At 35.7% G+C, this 18,446-nt stretch overlaps 1 protein-coding gene across 1 annotated transcript in view; it reads right to left on the reverse strand.

The window, feature by feature from the left end:
* Positions 1-18,446, reverse strand: part of CDC14A (cell division cycle 14A) — a 66,320-nt gene that overhangs the window by 36,823 nt on the left and 11,051 nt on the right. Inside the window, 3 exon segments of the mRNA XM_074906660.1 lie at positions 2,403-2,482; positions 9,486-9,578; positions 17,524-17,599. Coding sequence (XP_074762761.1) covers positions 2,403-2,482; positions 9,486-9,578; positions 17,524-17,599 — 249 coding nt within the window.

Here is an 18,446-nt window from a genome sequence, read left to right on the forward strand (position 1 = left end):
GAGTTACATGTCAGAAGACTGCCTACTCTATACATTAATTGCCCTTTTCTCCTGAAGCTGACCAACAGAATGAAGTTATTATTACTTTTGTAATCATTTTCACAATCCAGACTGCAAAAACTGAGTAGTCCCTTTGCTGGACATTGCCTTCTTCAATGTTTTCAGTTAGTATTCTCTCCCCTGGGAAACATGAAATGACCTTTGCATATAATACAAAGTTATCTTTAGAAAGTCTTGTTGTATCTTGTATTTTTTGACCCCTCCTTTGCTGATCTCAGAGTAGCTAACTGTTCTATTTCAGAATAGAATTTTATGAATACAAACTACAAGGATTTACTTTGAGTAACTATTTAACACTTAAAATTAAATAGTTTCATGTCATTAAATTTGTTACTGTGGTTTTTATCAGCCTCAGAAGAAATCACAGAGCCAATTACTTTCACTACTCCCTACGAGTCAAGCAGAACCAGCATTTTTTTATTATTATCACTAATATTATCATCATCGTTATTATAAGGAATTGGTTGCAAGGTGAAGGTCTGTATAGCCTTTGGTTTGAGCAAAGAGGGTCATATGAGACTGTTCTGCAAAAACACTATTCCTCCCAAGCTTTCTGTCTTACAGTTTTGGGATCTAACAACTAAGGTTCTTTACTTTGTCAGAACCTCTTTCCTACAGAACTTAATCTTGACTTTGGTGGTGAAGAAAGGAACCTAGAGACATAGCAATTTACCATAATTCCAAACAGTAAATTTCTTTAATTGGTGAACAAGATACAACTATTCTTAGGTAACGTACATCCTTCACTACTAAGAGTTTTGCCTGTTAGGCAAGTTTTGAATAAAGTAAGCTTAAGATTCTGAAAATTTTGTCACTTTAGTATTAAAAGCTCTTATATGAAAAAATACTCCTACCGAAGTTGAACCACTGAGAATGTGATATGAAAGGAAGAGTCCACTAAATGAATTAGAATGGATTAGCATCCACTAAAATGCTACATAGTAATCCCTGTAAGGAAGGGAAATATTGCAGGGAAATATTTCCCTTGTTGCTTCTCCAAAATGATAAGGAGACAGAAGAATGTATTGTCAGTTTCTGTGCTCAGAATAATAGAGTTTGCTTCAAATAACTTCTTGTAGCAATTCTCCAACAGCTGAACCTTCTGTAAATGGAAAGGACCAACATAATTATTTCAAAATGGGAGAAGGTCAGGAACCAAAGAATCTAAAAGGTGGAGAAAACTATACATTATTCATTAATTTAGATCATCACTCCTCTATTTTATATAGAATTTGGAGATGTTAAAGACACTGATATTTAAAATTACATATCTTTTAATGCATTGTACCAAGTATCTTTTATAATTAGCTGAAAAAAAAATATGGTTATCAATAGCTCAGTGAACTTCTTGGGCTTTGGAGACCTATCGATGACCAGGTCAATGTATAAACTCTCTGCCAATAAAAGCTATCATTGATTTGATATCTTTTTTAGAAAGATGTGTTCAGTGGTTTAAGATATCATAGTCAAACTGTTCTTTACATCCAAATCTACCATCCCAACAGTTTATACTGTATCTGGCTCCTGCACAAGCTATGAGAAGAGAGACAATATGATCTTCCTTTGCTGAGTGGCTGTAGAATCAGGTGAATTTGATATAGACAAGGTAGGTCTACATTTACAAATGCACTGGCTGACTGTGAACACTATTTCTAAAATGCTGACTGCCCTAAGAAAGAGGATATTGACCTTCTTGAAGTTGCCTTTTATTGCCAGTGTTTGCATAGGAATAGTGTGAGGTATTCATGAAGCACAAGGGCATTTCATTTTTCACACTATGAAAAAAATTTGGAAGTCTCTTTAACAGGTAGTCATGATAGCTAAAACTCCTCAGATTGAAGTCTCAATATGACCTTAGTATGGAGAATAAAGACAGATTGATAGAAATTATCTATGATTCATTGAAAACAGAAAGGCAAAGCAATTTAATTACTTGAACATAAGTACTTGTTCTGTAGAATAGAGAAAATATAACAGCACAAACCCTCCTTCATTCATGTAAGTCTAGTTAGGTACTAGGTAATTTAAAAGATCTGAATGACTTCCAAATTGCAAAACATGATACATGATGAAGAAAAGTTTAATTGCTAAATCAGAAACATTTTAAGAACTATTTTCAAAACCTGACAATTTGCAAGACTGCGAGTCTTACTTAAATCAATCTAAATGGCTTTGTTATTCCAACAGAACTAAAAAATATTTTTTCCTGGAGATCAGTCATTTTGATACAATGTCTGTATCAGACACGAAACTTTTTTCTGGGAAGTCAATCTGAAAAATTTATATTTAGCAAATTCCAACCAAAAACCCCAAAGTTAGGCCCATTTCTCATGTTCACATACCTAAATGGAAGATATGGTGGATTAGATCCCAACAAAAGTGTTCTGTAAGCTTCTTCTGGTGTTTTCTTCAAGTATATTACCTAAAAGGGATGGTGAGAGACGAAAAAAGATGAGCCCGGAGCCTGAAAAGTAATTAATCACATGTAAGCTTCCCCCAGCCCCTAAATTCCTAAGAATGTACACTGTACTCCTTCATGACCTTCATGACTCCTATGACACTTACAGGTCAGAAAAGACACAAAGTAAAAGATTCAGAAATCAACAGAAGTCAACAGAAACTGGGATTTCTGTTTTGTGTCATTTCCCCCCTTTAAAAAAAAAAATCGTATTTCTGCAACTGAGAGATTTTAAGACAGTCTCAACATCATATTAAGATGAAAAATACACATCTGTACTAGCTCTCTGTCCAATTTCAGATGAGTCAAAATACTATCACAGCAGCTAACAAAGGAAACATTTCTCCACCACAGCTTAATGGAAGATTTTCCGACACAAATATTTTTTGATTCTTAACTGTCAGTATCAAACTACTAATTTACAAAAATATCCAATTCAACGAGCTGAACCTGTTACTATGAGACCAACATATAGTTAATTTAACAACCTAAGCCAAGGCTCATTCTGCTATCACTGAACACTATCAGCTGCGCTGGCTTAAATAAGAAATTAGAATACAACCATATCTTGTTGCATTTCAATTTGTATTTGTCCAATAAAACTGGTCCTAAAATAAACCTAACTTGGTATACATATTAAGCAAGTGCATTATTTACAAAAAAAAAATTCATCCAGTTTGGAGTGGCATATTTCATGCACATAAACATGTTTTGCAAACAAAGCCACACAATTTTTCTAGACATTTCCCCACTACTCACCTTACAACCAGCACCTACATGGCTACCTTTTAGGTCTATATTCAACAGTTAAATGTGTGTAAAGTATTCTAATACATATATTCTTAACCAAGACATAGGTTAGATCCTGATCTGAAAGCTTTATTCAATTATTGACCTTGAACATATGAGACTATAGGAAAGTGGTGTTCACTCCCAGAATATTTGCTATTTGCTTTATGTCTAAAGTTATATCTCATGTTAATGGGAATCAGTATTCTGTAAGGCGCCAACATGGTAGGTAGATTTTCTTGCATTTCTTCCAAGTGTGGACAAGGCACACAGAAAAGGACTAAAAAAAAAAAAAAAAAATTGACTCAAGTAAAACAGTCTGAAAGCTCTTTGACATGACACAATGAAAAGAGGGTCCACAATCACCTCTGGTTTTCATCTACCACCCATTTCACTGCTTTGAACAACTGGTCTAATTTTGGACCAAAATCCTCTACACAAACTGATTTGCCTTCAATTGATCAATTCTCTGACATGGAGTTGTATTTCAGCCTCAGTCTCCAGTGCTGCTGCTCCACTCATCATGGTCACACTGATAGAATGCATCAGTATAACCAGCACCCAAAAAGAGGAATAAAGTGCCACTTATCTTCAAATATTAAATCTTAATACTGCAGCAGTGTCAACATTGCTGTTTCATTTAGCAAAAGTGCCCAAATTACATATTTCTCAAAATTAATGTCCTTGCATTTGACTGAACTTCCACATTCTCCCCTCCTTAATCTCTGAAAGCAATGCATCCTTTCCACCATCAAAACAGATGACAATTTCTACATGAATACCATCCCATTTATTCTCTGTTACCAGAACAATTGTTTCTAACTCAATTATTGGACTCTTCATCGTTGAGGTCAAACCAGTGATTACTAATATTGGAACAGATTGAGAGATTTACTTAATGGATATACATATTTACTTAATTTAAAAAGTAGAGGGGCCCATTTCTTTTTAAGCTGTAACAGTCTGTCTATAGCAATGACTGCTAACTAATGGCACCAACTTCATGCTTTCAACCCCTGCAGCACAACAATGCCATTCTGCTTTTACATTCATTTGTAAAAGATTCTGTTAGTCTGTGAAAGAAGTCTCCTTTATATTTCCTTTATAGTCTCCCTCACCACAAAGGTTTTACATTTAAGAACAATGCATCCTGTGCAAGAGATTTCAGTGGGGGGTGTATTTCAGAGAAAAATACTGATTTTATTCATGTCAATTAATGTTAATAATTTTATTAATTAGCTTCCATTTAAAGCCTAAATTCTTTCTTATAGTCAAAAGATCCTTAGAAGGTAGCTCAGAGGACTTCAGGGAAAGATGAGTTTCCATCTTACACAGTTAGGGAGTCAGAAACCTGACGTAGGGGCAAATTTGTATTATATGAATGTTTTCCCAACACTGCAGTTTTTATTTCACAGAAATTATGGTACTTCAGAGGTGTCTCTGCTCAAAGACATGTAGACATGTTTTGAACCAAACAGTGCTAGTTGTCTGTCCACAGAGCTCATAATAAAGACACCAGGATGGAAACAGAAAAAAGATATTAATACAAAAGGAAGAAGGAAAGAAACACTGAACAGAGCTCCTGAAAAAAACACAAGTATCACAGATGTCAAGAATAACGCAGTAGCTGAAGCAGTAGTGTGATATGCTTAGATTACAAGAGCACAAGCCCTTCAAGTTTCAGGGAGGGCTGAGAAGTCTAATTTGTATTTTTAAATTAGGGGAAAAGTTTCCTGCAAGCAAGTGACTGAACATGCTGCAGTAGTTCACTATTACCCAGTCATTTGCTCTGATAAAATTACAAACTTTAAGAACTCAACAGCTTTTCTACCTTACTGGCATTACAGAAGTCTAATAAGAGCTATTACTACCAAAATATACACCTAAAGTAACTGTGAGAAAGAAATATGACCAGTCCATCTGCTATCTAGGAGGAAAGCAGGAAAAAGCTCACTGAATCTATTTTCAGTTTGTCATAGTATGAAAGCATTAGGTTTCACCAGAACTGTTCAAAAGTCAGGTTTTGGTCCACTAATCACATTTTGGTGTTTGAAGAATTGCAAGAGAGCACTACTACTTGCCTTCTACATGGGTAGAATTAAAGCTCTAGGTTTACCAGGAGGAGCAAATGTCATACATATAGGTTCTCTCTTCTCCCTGCCTCATTTCTCTAGAAGTACAAGAGCAGTCACTGGTACAAACAGACTAGCATTTCTCCTGTTGTTCTCCCCCCACAGAATTCAAACCTTACTAGATACCAGAGTACACAACCAGGTGGGGGTTCCTTGGTTTCCAAACAGAAGAGAACAGTAACAAATACCTTAATAATATGGAAAGAGGGACCCAACCCCCAACTCATGCATGTTATCAGACAGGAGAAAATGCACTCTTCTTCACAATTTCTCCAAGAATTAATTCTCTGATGACAAGTGGAGAGTCCATGTGATCACTTCACTTTAATTCAGTTAAACCTACTCCCTCTCACCCCTTCCCCCCAGAAATTACTAGGGACAAATAGAATAAAACCAGGCTACTTTAGCTTTGGTATACATGAAAGTACTTGTAATATTATTTTGAAACAATTTTTGAAAATTACTTTCTTCTTTTCAAATTAACTATTGTGGTAGACTACATAAAAATATCCAAACTAAAATAAGTCTCCAAACAGATGAAGGGAAAAGCAAAGACATACTAGCTTCAGAATATTCTCTGTGGTGCTTGGGAAGACTTTGTAAAACCTAGTAGCACCCTGTTTTTGACATCACTGAACACTCTGCATTGTAGTATTGGCCATTTAGAAGAAAACCTGAACTTCCCTGTAAGATCGGAGAAGTCTGCATGTTCTTCTGTTCTTGTAACACTTTAAATATTTTTTTCTTCTTAATCTGAATTTTATGACAGAAATGATCTTTGCAGAATTCTTAAGAGCAAGGACAATAATTTAGCAATTGGACACTATCAGCCCAAATGTATTGAAAGTCCACTGTAAAACCTGAAATTTAGAAAACACATCTTACTGAGATGCAATACACAAACAGGCAAGCTATTGCCAATAACGTTTTAAGACTTAACTTTCACTTAAACTTATGACTCTCTTATTAAAACATTTTAATAGCTATAGGTTATTTCAGTACAAATGTCTAAGAAGCTGTTTAATGGAACAATCTAAGTTGCATAATCAACACTGGAAACCCATTCCTAGAACCTGACCCACTGTTTTCCACGTTTCATTTTACACTTAATGTTTTAACAGCAGGAAAAACAAAACAAGCCTTCTCAATTAACTTTCACACATTGGTAGACTTCATAGCTATAAGACTTTCTGGTTTCAAAATGCTTGTATAATCAAAGAAAAGACATAAAATCTAGAAGAGAAATCAAAGAGTACCTATATTTCTGTCACAATTTGGATATTCAAATTGTGATAGATCAAACTGCCAAATACACAGAGTTCTTTTACTGCAGAATATGATTAGATTCCATCAGGTCAGGAACCGCCCTATCACGTAACCCAAGAGTATACATCTACTGCATCTGATGAACATAGCAATTACAGGTAAAACACTCCAAAAATGCAACTACTATTTCTCGTGTGTGAAATGAACATGCCTGGATTACAAAAGCTAAGATTCTACTGGTAAAAAACAAAAATCAGATTATTAGATAGATGGTAAATAACTTTTAAGAATAAATAAATATTCATTTTATGCATTAGTATCAATGACTATAGAAGGTGAATGAATCCCATAACGCTTGCAAGTTTAGGAATACACATCTATAGAAATAACTCTGGGATGACATACTACGTAATATATTGGATACCTTTGTGGAAACTGTTTTCCAATGTTATTCTAAATTGAGATGAATTGGAGAGTGACTATAAGGTGTTTTCAACAAGAGAACAAATACTTTTTTGTACTGGTAGCAATGTATTAGTAAAGAATTACTCTTGGTATATAATATCTTCAATAATTATAAGATACTTAAAACATCTACTAGTCTGACAGGAGAGTAATACCAAATACAGATGCAGCTCACTTGCATATGCTAGCAATTAAGAGCTATAAGCAGCTTAAAACAGGCTAGGCAATGGTTAAATGTGCACACAGTTGTGGCACTCTAATTTGCCTTATTGCACACATAAGCTGCTGACTCCTTATGTGATATGCCACCTGATATCCATTATGGAGTACATACACAGTCACACCACGGTACACATACTGTGTGCTACCCCTCGACTTTCTTCAGAGGGATTTCTGCTGCCCTCCCCCCCACCCCAGACTTTCATTTTAGCTACTAAGCAGCTCCTTCAAATAAGGACTACCAAATATACCAGACTGTTCCCATGTTTAAGTCTTAAATACTGTAAGTATGGCATAGTCTTACTTAGGTGATTAGTCCTCTGCTTGGAGTTCTGTCTTGCATCATATGTATCTCTGTACCTTTCCGTTCCTACAACCTGGCTTTGCAGGAATTTCTCTTTATGGACAGCAGCACTCTTTCCTTGGGTCTAGCTAATTGTGATAAGGGCCTTTTAACCCCTTGCCACAGAGAACAGCTACTTAGTTGAGACAGTCACATAACAAGGACTGGACAAGGGGAATAAAAAGATAATCTTGTCCTCTTCAAAATGCCAGTGTCCTACTCTTTCCAAGGCTTCTAAGATGTATCAGAAGGTAAAGGCAGGATCAGACAAGAGCAATCCAGTGAAGGCAATTAGATGCTGTAATCTACAAATGTGCTAGATGTGTGTTCTCTATCTATAGGCTTAATTAGACCAGCTTTAAAACATGAAGTGAATCTTTCTAAATACAGAACTGAAGATATAATGATGCAAACACAAACCAAAAAGCAGCCTGAATGACTGAAGTTTCTTTACAAACTATAGTGTGGGAATCATTACTGAAGATGCTACAATTCAGACACATTTTTGATCTGAAGGGATAGAAAAGCTTAAAAAGATATGCTATCAGATTTGGAGGCTCCTTAAACAGAATATAAAACATAGAATTAGAAATTAATTCCACATTTTAAATAGAGCCTTGTATGGTCAAAAACATTAACAAACTTAGAACATTCTAACTAATTTGTTCTTATTATTCCTTTTGCAGAGTAGTTCCATCAGGTTGACTCCCAAGGGTTAAAAATCTATCCAAAAGATTTTAAAAATTTGAACTTAACCCAAATTTTTTCTTCATCTTTATAGATCTTCTTTCTCAAAAGCATTTACACACTACCCCCATACTTACAGTAAAACGTATTGTTCAAATACAAGAATCTGCAACCTAAATTCTTTCAATATTATCATCTGCATTTACTGAGCTTTGCCTTCAGCATGACCTCAGGCCTGAGAGAAACATACCAACTTTCACATCATATAAAGCCTGACTTACCAGAGACTTCCTGAACTCAGCTGACCATGTGGACCAGCAGCTTGTTTGCTTCAATACCTTATCAGCGTAAAACATGCTATTGCAAAGACTCTTTGAGTCTTCTACAAGTGTGCTCCAATTCTGGACAGTAGATCAGGAAGGTGAAATTGAAGTTTGAGCTACACTGCTATGAAGACACACAAGTGGCTGTGCAAGTGCCATCTTGGGATTAGCAAAACTTACGTGATATCATAATAAACTAGGCTTGTGTAACTAAGACAGCCCCATGTATTGCACATTATCTGTAATATTAGAAGGCTGAAATACCTCAATTTTTCCATTATTTTGGGTAGCCTATGAAAATTAACTGAGGAAAGAAATCCATCCAATAATCACTATGCCTCTGGTCTAATAACTTTAAGAAAGGCTGTGGAAAAAAAGCTTTCCTCTCCCCACTATGAGCAGCCATGAGCAGCGATTGACTCTACAACAGCCAAGTTAGAGGTAAGTTTGTGGTTTGCAATTTTGACATTGAAGAAAATGGTGTTCTATGGGAAACAGGCACATGATCCACCAAAGCCACTCTCTGTGTAGTAAATAGAGTTAGTCCTTTATAAAATAAAGTTAAAGTCAAATACAGGACTTCCATAAAACTCATACAGCAGAATTTTCCAAGACAGGTTAAAGAAGAATCAAATGACAATCTGCCTACCTCCCTAAAGGACCATTCCTTGAGATGCTATTTTACACATAGCAGATGTCTCCTAAGGAAGGTTAGAAGTATCCATGTGATAAATAATACTTACAGCATATGCACCTATTAAAAATGCTGCATTTGCTCGTTTGCGCTGATCAAAACTGGTATAGTATACTATCTTCTTTCTTGATAGACTGAAATACTGTTAAAAAAAAAAAGACGTCATATTTACCAAGAGAAGAATACACTTTAAAAATACTTTTAAAAATAACTTTTGCAAAACTGAAAAATAAGTCAGAAAAAATTCTTACAGAGATACTTAAAATTAAAGTAAAAAATATTACTGATACCACAAACAATTTTCTTATGTTATAGATAAGAGTGCAGGGAAACAGCCACTGTATCAGGGTAGGTCTCTCAGCTTGCTTTGTGAAAATATCCTAGAAAATGCAGTTGAACCAAAATGTTCAATATAAAATACTGGGGTTTTTCTTCTAATTTTTGAAAAATAGCTTATGAATATTGATTAAAGACACAGAAATTCTCAGACTAAAATGCCCTCCTATATGTTAAGTCTCTTTAGCACGTAATTCTGTGGAGAAGACAAGAGAAAAACTGAAGCAATCAATCTCGCAGGCATTTTATAAGTTAAACACCATTCTTCCATCTATACTACCTAAAAATGGAGTGACAGATATCTGTAGAAAGTTTCAACAGCAAGAATTAATTTTAAAAAAAAAAGCACAAGTAAAAGCCTGGGGAAAAAAAAAAAAAAAAAAAGGCTAGGCAGAGACAGAGCTAGGAACACTTGCAATTCTTTATTTAGGAAGAAAAGAAGTCTCTGTCAGAATCCTGTGGACAAAACTCCATTGAAAACAAGATCAACAAGCAGTAGAAAAGAACAATTATGACAAACTGCAGCAAAACTATTTAAAGCCAGAGAGAGATATAATTATCACTATCACTTAAAAATGGCAAGTTGGACAGTTTATTGCATTATTATATTTTTAGTGTCATTAATTGCTACACGTTCATTATATACTGCAACACTATTACTCATGTTTTTCCTGGCAGATTTCTACAGTAATCCTACAGTTTTGAGGAAGTCATCATCAGACATACTGGATTCTGCTTCTAAATATTTGAAGACCATTCCTATTTTTAAAAGTTGCACATTTTATAAACTGCCTTTATAACAGTGCTGCTGTTACCCAACTTCAGGTTTTTAACTCCAATTTGACAATCTTAATTTATTTTCCTTTCCTACTCTTGGCACTGATGACACTTGGAGGTGGGAGATAAGGTAACTGCAGCAGAATTGTGGTTTGTTTATTTAAGTAGTGCCAACTGTATTTCTCTGCCACAAATCTGTAAATGTAGACTCTCAAATCTTGCTGCAAATTTTAGGACATCTTTAACCACTGAATCAAATTGTGCAAAAAAACCTCAGGAGAAAACTGATGCATGTATCACTGTGAGCATCTTACTCCCACCTTCCACAGAAACAGCACCTTTAATAGCAGTTCTCACTGTACATTCCAGTCTGGTCTTCTTACCTACAACTTCCACAGGTGGAAGGAGGGAAAGTTAATGCAGCTGAGTATATCTAAGTAGGACTGTTAATTTCTGACATAGCTGGTTGCTGTTGATTGGAAGAGGTTGTATCTTGAGACCAAGAGCAACATCTTTCTTGGTGTATATGCAAACATAAAAAGCCCAAGTAGCTATTTAATTAGTGAGGCATTCAATTATTATTGAAACTTGAGAAAATTAATTCCAATATTTTAAGATCCCTCCTTTCTTCCCCCTCCTCAATTTTTTAATTTTAGTGTTCTCTAACTGCAATTCCACCCATGATGTGTAGGTGGGATAAGATTACAGTAGTTATGCAACAGTGACAGAATTTCAATTATAACTTGTTGACTACTACTTATTGTAAAGTGAACTTCTTTGCGACAGTTTACAGTTCACCTGAAATACAATTTTAAACTGCAAAAAGCAGATTCATTCTCATAGCTAGCCAGAAGTAAGTTCTATATAGTAAGACTATAGTTCTTGTTTAATTTTACAGACTGGGTTTTTTAAATCATATGGATATATCAAGTCATTTCAATTTTAAGACGCTTTTGCATCTGAAGTAGACAAAAAGTGACAGCATACTGTAAAAGTTCCCAAAACATCAAACTGAAAGCAATATATATTACTTCATTTTCAAAATGTAAGGGTTTAATCCTTAAGAGCCATATTGCTATATAAAATATTTAAATGTCTTTTGAATCCTGACTAAAGTTTTAACACAAAATTGAAACCTGACATTAATTAACAGCTTACAGCATAGCAACCAGAGGAAAACTGCACCAGGATTTTACTTTTCAGCACCTTGTAAAACAAACCACTGTTTTTACTTGCACACGTTACAGAAAATCAAGTTTTACATTAAGTGTTTGCTGAAGTATCAATGCAGTGCCTCTGTTACCATGAACACACAAATTCTCAACTCAATACACTTTCAATATCAATACTAAGCTATATGATCTATTTAGAAAAATATTGATTTTCTGACCATGTTTAACAAGCTGAGTCTATTTCTTTGGCTAGGTTCAATGATAACAAGTGTTAAAGATAGTTCTTTAAGAGCTCCACCTGAATTAAGGCTTTAGTTCCCACAGATGCTATGCAACTCAGAAGAACCAAAAATGTTCCAACAAAGAATTTTCAATGCAGGTTGTCTACATAAGAGCTATAGTCAGAGATAACATAGTACCATATTTGCAAATAATATTTTTTCAAAAACAAACCCAAGGCTGCACTAGGAAGGGCTAAAGATGTTTTCCTTTAACAGTAAAAAAATTTTAGCAGTTTCACACATCGTTAGAATACAAAATGTAACAACAGAACAGTATCTGTCAAGATATATCCCAGAGGAATAAACTCAAAGACAATCTTTTGAACTAAATGCAGAGGTTACATGAAAAGTGTGGCAAGTTTTGTTTTGGGTGATAAAATTCTTTGGGTGTATGAAAGAGTTCCAGAACACATTATTTTCACTGTGAGATTTATTATTTTTTTTAATAATAGGTCAGTTCGTGTTTCTTGAAGACTTCATGAGAGATTTAATTGCACAGAAATTGATGGCAGGCTTAGCAAGTGCCATTGTGGATGTATTAGATTGTACTATTATTGTACTAGATTGATACCTGTTTAGAATCACCTGATTATTTGACGGTATTTTATCTAATGGATGTGTTTTAATATATTTGCATTGTTCAAATAAGAAATTACTGCAATGTGTTTAATATGCCTGGATCAATGCAAATACTATTTTTATATATATACACACGTATATATATGTAATATGTACATGTAAATAGCAGTGAATACAAGGCTGGCAAACTGTTCATAGGAAATGATGTATTAAAACATGTACATGCAAACTGCCTCAAAGTCTAAGCTGTCCTAAAGGAGATGCTTGCAATTACTATAGTTCCATGTGTATGCCCAGCAGTTTATTTATATTAAAACAAAACCAAACTATTCTGTAATTCAGCAGCAATACAGTTAGAATACAAGAAATGTTAAATCCATATTCCATAAGCCTGCCAGAACCTTCCTTCTCCTGTCTTTGATCTTCCATACTCGTATCATTTATCTCAGCAACGCTCCCTCTCTGATTACCCTGCTTCTGAATTCATTAAAATTGTGTAAGTCTATATACAAATAAAACACAGCAGGTTTTTTAAAGCAGTTTTTATGAAATCAGACTTATTTAAACAGAAGAAAAAAATTTCTTTCATAAATGAATCACAGTTGCTTAGTCAAGCATTTTTTCCCCAAACAAAATTCAAAGAACAAGTAGGAAGATAGCATGGCCAAGCATTTCTCTTGCTGTTGACTTGGCTAGTCAAGATCATCTCCATAGCAATCAGCAATCAAAACATTACAAACATGACAAGGTCAGAAAGGTTTTCCTGTAAAGCATAACCAGAACTTCAGCTCCAACTTTCTCAGCAAATGGATATCTGAATAAATTCTTCAGCTCTTCAGAACAAAACGGTTCATTGATTCTAAAATCAGTCAGCATAAAGTTACAACAGTTTCCTTTAAAATGTTGGTCTCCCATTAGCACATTTCAGATTGGTACCCTTCACCTTCCCCACCTGTCACCCAAGACAGGAGAGGGGAAATCACAAAACTGTCTCTGTGTCTAATTCCTCTCCCAAAACAGAAAGAGATATAACTGAAAAACTTGGAGAGAACATTTGTGGGATTTGTCTTAATTAGATTTTATACACTCATTTCTCCTGTTCCTATTTATGTAAGTTTTAATTTAAGACTTAGTCGAAGTCTTAAATTGCTGTAGAGACACCATATTCAAACAAAAACTATCACATTTTGTAGATTTTTTTTTTTCCCCATATTTCTTTTTAAGTCTCTTTTCCTAAGAAAAGTTCATGAAGTGCATACACAATCAGGTATATACTAAATCATGGCAGGAGTCAACTGGGCTTAAGTACTATGATTGCCTCAGCATCCCAGAAGTGTTGCAGTATAGTAACAGCAGCCATCCAGCAGCAGAGGCTGGTTTTCCAGAGAATGATAATCTGCAGTGCCTTTTAATTCCTATGATCAGCCAACTCCTGCTGTTGGTCATAGGGCATGGTTACCCTTAATGCAAGGGTATGCAATCAGCAGGTTGCTCAACAGGACTCTTTCTCCATGTCGTTAGTCCAACTAGGACTTCCCATCTCTGAAACACTGATCACAGGCTGCCTGTGTGTCCCCTTGGTGCCATGAGAGAATTACCATACTTTTGCCACTGTAGTTGCTCATCGCATAAATGCCTTGCTGGCAGCTAAGTCACAGGTCATGAACTTCTGTCTTACAGACACTTGTTCAGGCCTCAGAAATTCTCTTGGGGACACTTCTGAAGGACAGATGTGAGAAGGTGAGGGGTAGAAGGGTAGAAACTGTGAATCCATAGCTCTCAACTTGTGAAGCTGAGCAGCAGTCTTTTGTAGCTGGACCTACAGCAGATATTAAATGCATGCTTCAGTGCAGGGATTTGGTCTTACAAGCCTACTTATCCACTGCAGATAGTATCTAAATTAGGACAGAGTCCGGTGTATATTTTAACTATTTGAGGAACAAAGCTTACATCAGCAGGTACAGACCTACCTCAGGGCCAGTGAAAATCAGACAGACTGGAATCTGTTAATGTATGAGTTTCTATACCACTCAGGTGGTATTCCAAGCTTTTGTTGTTTGATTTCAGGTATTACTTTCAAGTGGTTGCACTATCAGGTTACCCTTCTCTATTATGCACTACTAGTTTATATTAACCTATTTTGAATTAGCCTCTGGTAAGATAGCAGCAACAAAGAGCCCCTCCTCCCAGCTGAGAATGCAGCTGATCTGCAGGAGATTACTCTGTCCTGTTCTTGACCACCTGTACTCTTCACATCACACTACAAGTGTTTGCTCTTTTCAAAAAATATCTAAGTTACATTAAAATGACATCACAGGATGCTAAATCAACCATGTAAATTTCAGAGTTACTAATCAGTTTGAATTTGGCTCCCTTATATTATAATGGAAAGAATACACATGATCTTTGTATCATGATTACAAGCCATTTGTGACAAGCAACTTGTCTCATTCAATGCAGATGATGGTCTTACAACAAAAATGAAGACTGTAAAGACAGTCTTAAACAGGTTATTTTCATTTAAAAAACCAAAAGAAACAAAACCCAAACAAGTCCTGAGGTATTTATTAGTTGTGTTCTTATTTTCTGAGTGAAACTCTTGGTATCTAGGGTCCAGTTTGAAGGCATTCTAGTAGTATAGAAGTATAAAGGTACACTTCAACAGTGATACATGAGACTCTTCTCAGGTCCCAAACTGATCACTCTCAGTCTGAATCTGGAAAAAACAGAACTAAGTCCCCTAGCTCTCATAAGCACTGTGAAAGTTAGAATAGTAGGTTTATTATTGGTTCTTCTCTGGAGTAACTGCTTCACAGAACAATCATTCTCCATGGTCTTTTAAATATAAATAAAAGGTCACAAACAGCAGAATTAGGGTTAAAATGAAAAAGATACCTAGCAAGTGAACATCATTGGTCATGAGTTTGAATGGGACAGTGGCACGGGAAAATAGGTTAAGTATTTATAATCTATTGAGTGTTAACACAAAAATGGCAAACCCAGCATTTTCCCAATATTAACAGGCATTCAAAAGTATAAATACAATTAAACTAGTATTTCTAACTAACTTTCTGTATTAGGAAGGAATGTAAATTTTCACTAGAAACACTCTTCTGCAAAAAGGTTATACCAACTCTACAAAACCCCCAGTTTGCAAAATGTCCTTTTAGGACTACCTGACTTTAAGTCAGCATGTCCCTGGAAACAGCAAATAGCATGAATCAACTTGCGTAATGGTTTCATTTGTGCAGCAAATATTAGTCCCAAAATATAATGTAATTTTTGATACAGGAATCCTCTTAACAGTGGCCAATGTTATCACATCTGTTGTCCCATTTTACCCTTCTGTCAGTAACATGTCTAACATTTTATATTATATTTTAAATCTGTAATATTTAGTGAAGCATCTCCTTGCTATTTGCACACAGGTGATTAATTAGTACTTTGGAATTAAAACATCTGTTTCATTTCTTGCAGTTGATAAATTTTTTATAGATGCTGGAAGTCACTTTCACAGGCATTTGAGGGGCAGGTCAAACCTACAGCTGTGTGCTCAGTGTACTGGGTCTGGCTGGGATGGAGTGTGGTTTTCTCCATAGCAGCCTGCATGATGCTGTGTTTCAGACTTGAGACTAGAACACTGCTGACCACAAACCAGCGTTTTAGCTATTCTCAAACAGTGCCTGCACAGCATCAAGGCCTTCTGTTTCTCACTGCCCCCACAGCAAGCAGGCTGGGGTGGGCAAGATGCTGGGAGAACACATAGTCAGGACAGCTGACCCAAATGGACCAGGGGGATATTCCATCCCATATAACATCATGCTCAGCAATAAAACTGAGGAGCAGTCTTTCTAAATTAGAAGTTGCTCAGAGACTGGCCAGGTATTGGTCTGCCGGTGGGAGGTGGTGAGCAATTGCCTTTGCATCACTTGTTTTGATCCCACCCCCCACCCCTGCTTCTCACCACTTCTTATTCTCACACTTTAACTGTCTTTATCTCAACCCAGAAGTTCTTCTTGGTTTTGCTCTTCTGATTTTCTCCCCTGTCCCACAGTGGGGTTGTGGTGGGAGTGAATGAGCAGCTGCCAGGCATTTAGTTTTTGGTCAGCGTCAACCCAGATCAGGCTTATGGTTTTGTGACAGGGCATTTATGTTAGGACAAAATTACGTCACAGTCATCTTCAGAATTAACTGTGGCATCTACAAATTCTAGACAACTTCATTAAGAAAGGACCAACACTTTGCAGTCAAAAGAAAAAAGCTACTGTAGTATCCAAAGATGATATCAAAATTTTCTCTCTAGTGAAGAGCTACTCAAAAGTGCCTTGAATCAACAATCATTGTATGGAAGCAGGAAAGTAAGGAAGCTTCTACAAATGAATTGATAGGGAGTGAAACATCTACAAGACAGACAAAAAAAGGAACCATTTTTATATGTGTAAAACCACATTTCCATAACACTTATTAGAAGCAACAATTTATTAAATTGAATGACATATAGATGTTTTTACTTTTCCACCGAGTGAGATTTAGATTAAATAGTGTGATTTCAGCGCTCATGTTTTGTTCTTGTTCATGGGTGTGGGGTTTTCTGTTTGGTTGTTTTTTTAATATGTTTTTTCAGTTCATACTAGCACACCCATTTCATTAGCTGCAAACCCATGAAATATCCAGAGTGGTTTGTTACTGTTGTCTTGAAACTGTAAGGTTATGAGAAAAGGTGAACACAGCTTTCAGTGCCTCACCTGCTAAGCAACAATGAGAACATACTTGTTTTTTCCATTCTTTCAAGGGAAAAGAATTCAGAACAAAGAATAACCTTAAAGCTTAGTAGTAACCATCTAGGTAACTAGCACCTAACAACCACTTTCAAATTGGATAATACATCAGTTGCATTTCAAAATACAAAAATATAGGAACATTGTTTTTAAACAAAGCTTACCTTTAATTTCTTATTTAGTTTACAGCAGTATCTGTATAACATTGCCAAATTTAAAGGCCCAAAATCTCCATAGAAACTGGGAGAAAAAGAACAAAAAAAATGTGTTATACAAAAGAGCTAAGCAAATTTCAACATGCATGTTTGTTGATAGTTAAGCTGCAAATTGGTAACATTTGGGGGATACTGATCAGCCAATATATATGATACCACAGATAAGCCCTTTATTGATTCATCTGAGAGCACGATAGTGCACAATTAATTTGAAAGCATTTGTAGCTTCAGTTTAAGATGCTCCAGTAACTACCTTTCCATCATATACACACACTACAGAATTTTTTCTTCATCCCATGATATCCAGTGTGGTGTTGGTAAAAACTAGAGAGTACAGAACTTCAAAGCATGATCTACTCCCCTTTAAGGTGTGCTGGTGTCATCCTAGATAAAGGTTCTACAACTGCTTAAGATGAGAATGGATCATTAGATACTATGAAGAATAAGCTAAATAGACTTTCTTATGGGTAGTAAAGTTTAATAAAATCCAGTCTTGATCTCTGTCTGAAACTTAAGCTTATCTCTTTTTATCCCATGCTCCACTATTTCAGAGATTACATATATACTTTACATATAATTGTTTCTTTGTCCCCCCAGTCCTGTTGTCTCTAGGCTGTTCTTCCAATTTTTTATTTCATGAGTTCTGATTGTTCTTGCTTCTCTCTTCTAGAGGCTTCTTAAACATTCATATTACCTTTGAAGCAGCAATCACTGTCCTTAGGATAAGAACTTGTAGCAGTAGTGTGCACAGGAAAATTACTGCACAGTAGAAGTTCCTGACAGGAATTCACAACACTCTTCCTAGTTAACCCTTCATATAGGCATCTTTACAAGTAATAGCAGCCTTTATGCAAGTAACTCATAAGGACACC

The sequence above is a fragment of the Athene noctua genome, chromosome 5, assembly GCF_965140245.1.
Source record: "Athene noctua chromosome 5, bAthNoc1.hap1.1, whole genome shotgun sequence".
NCBI lineage: Eukaryota > Metazoa > Chordata > Aves > Strigiformes > Strigidae > Athene > Athene noctua.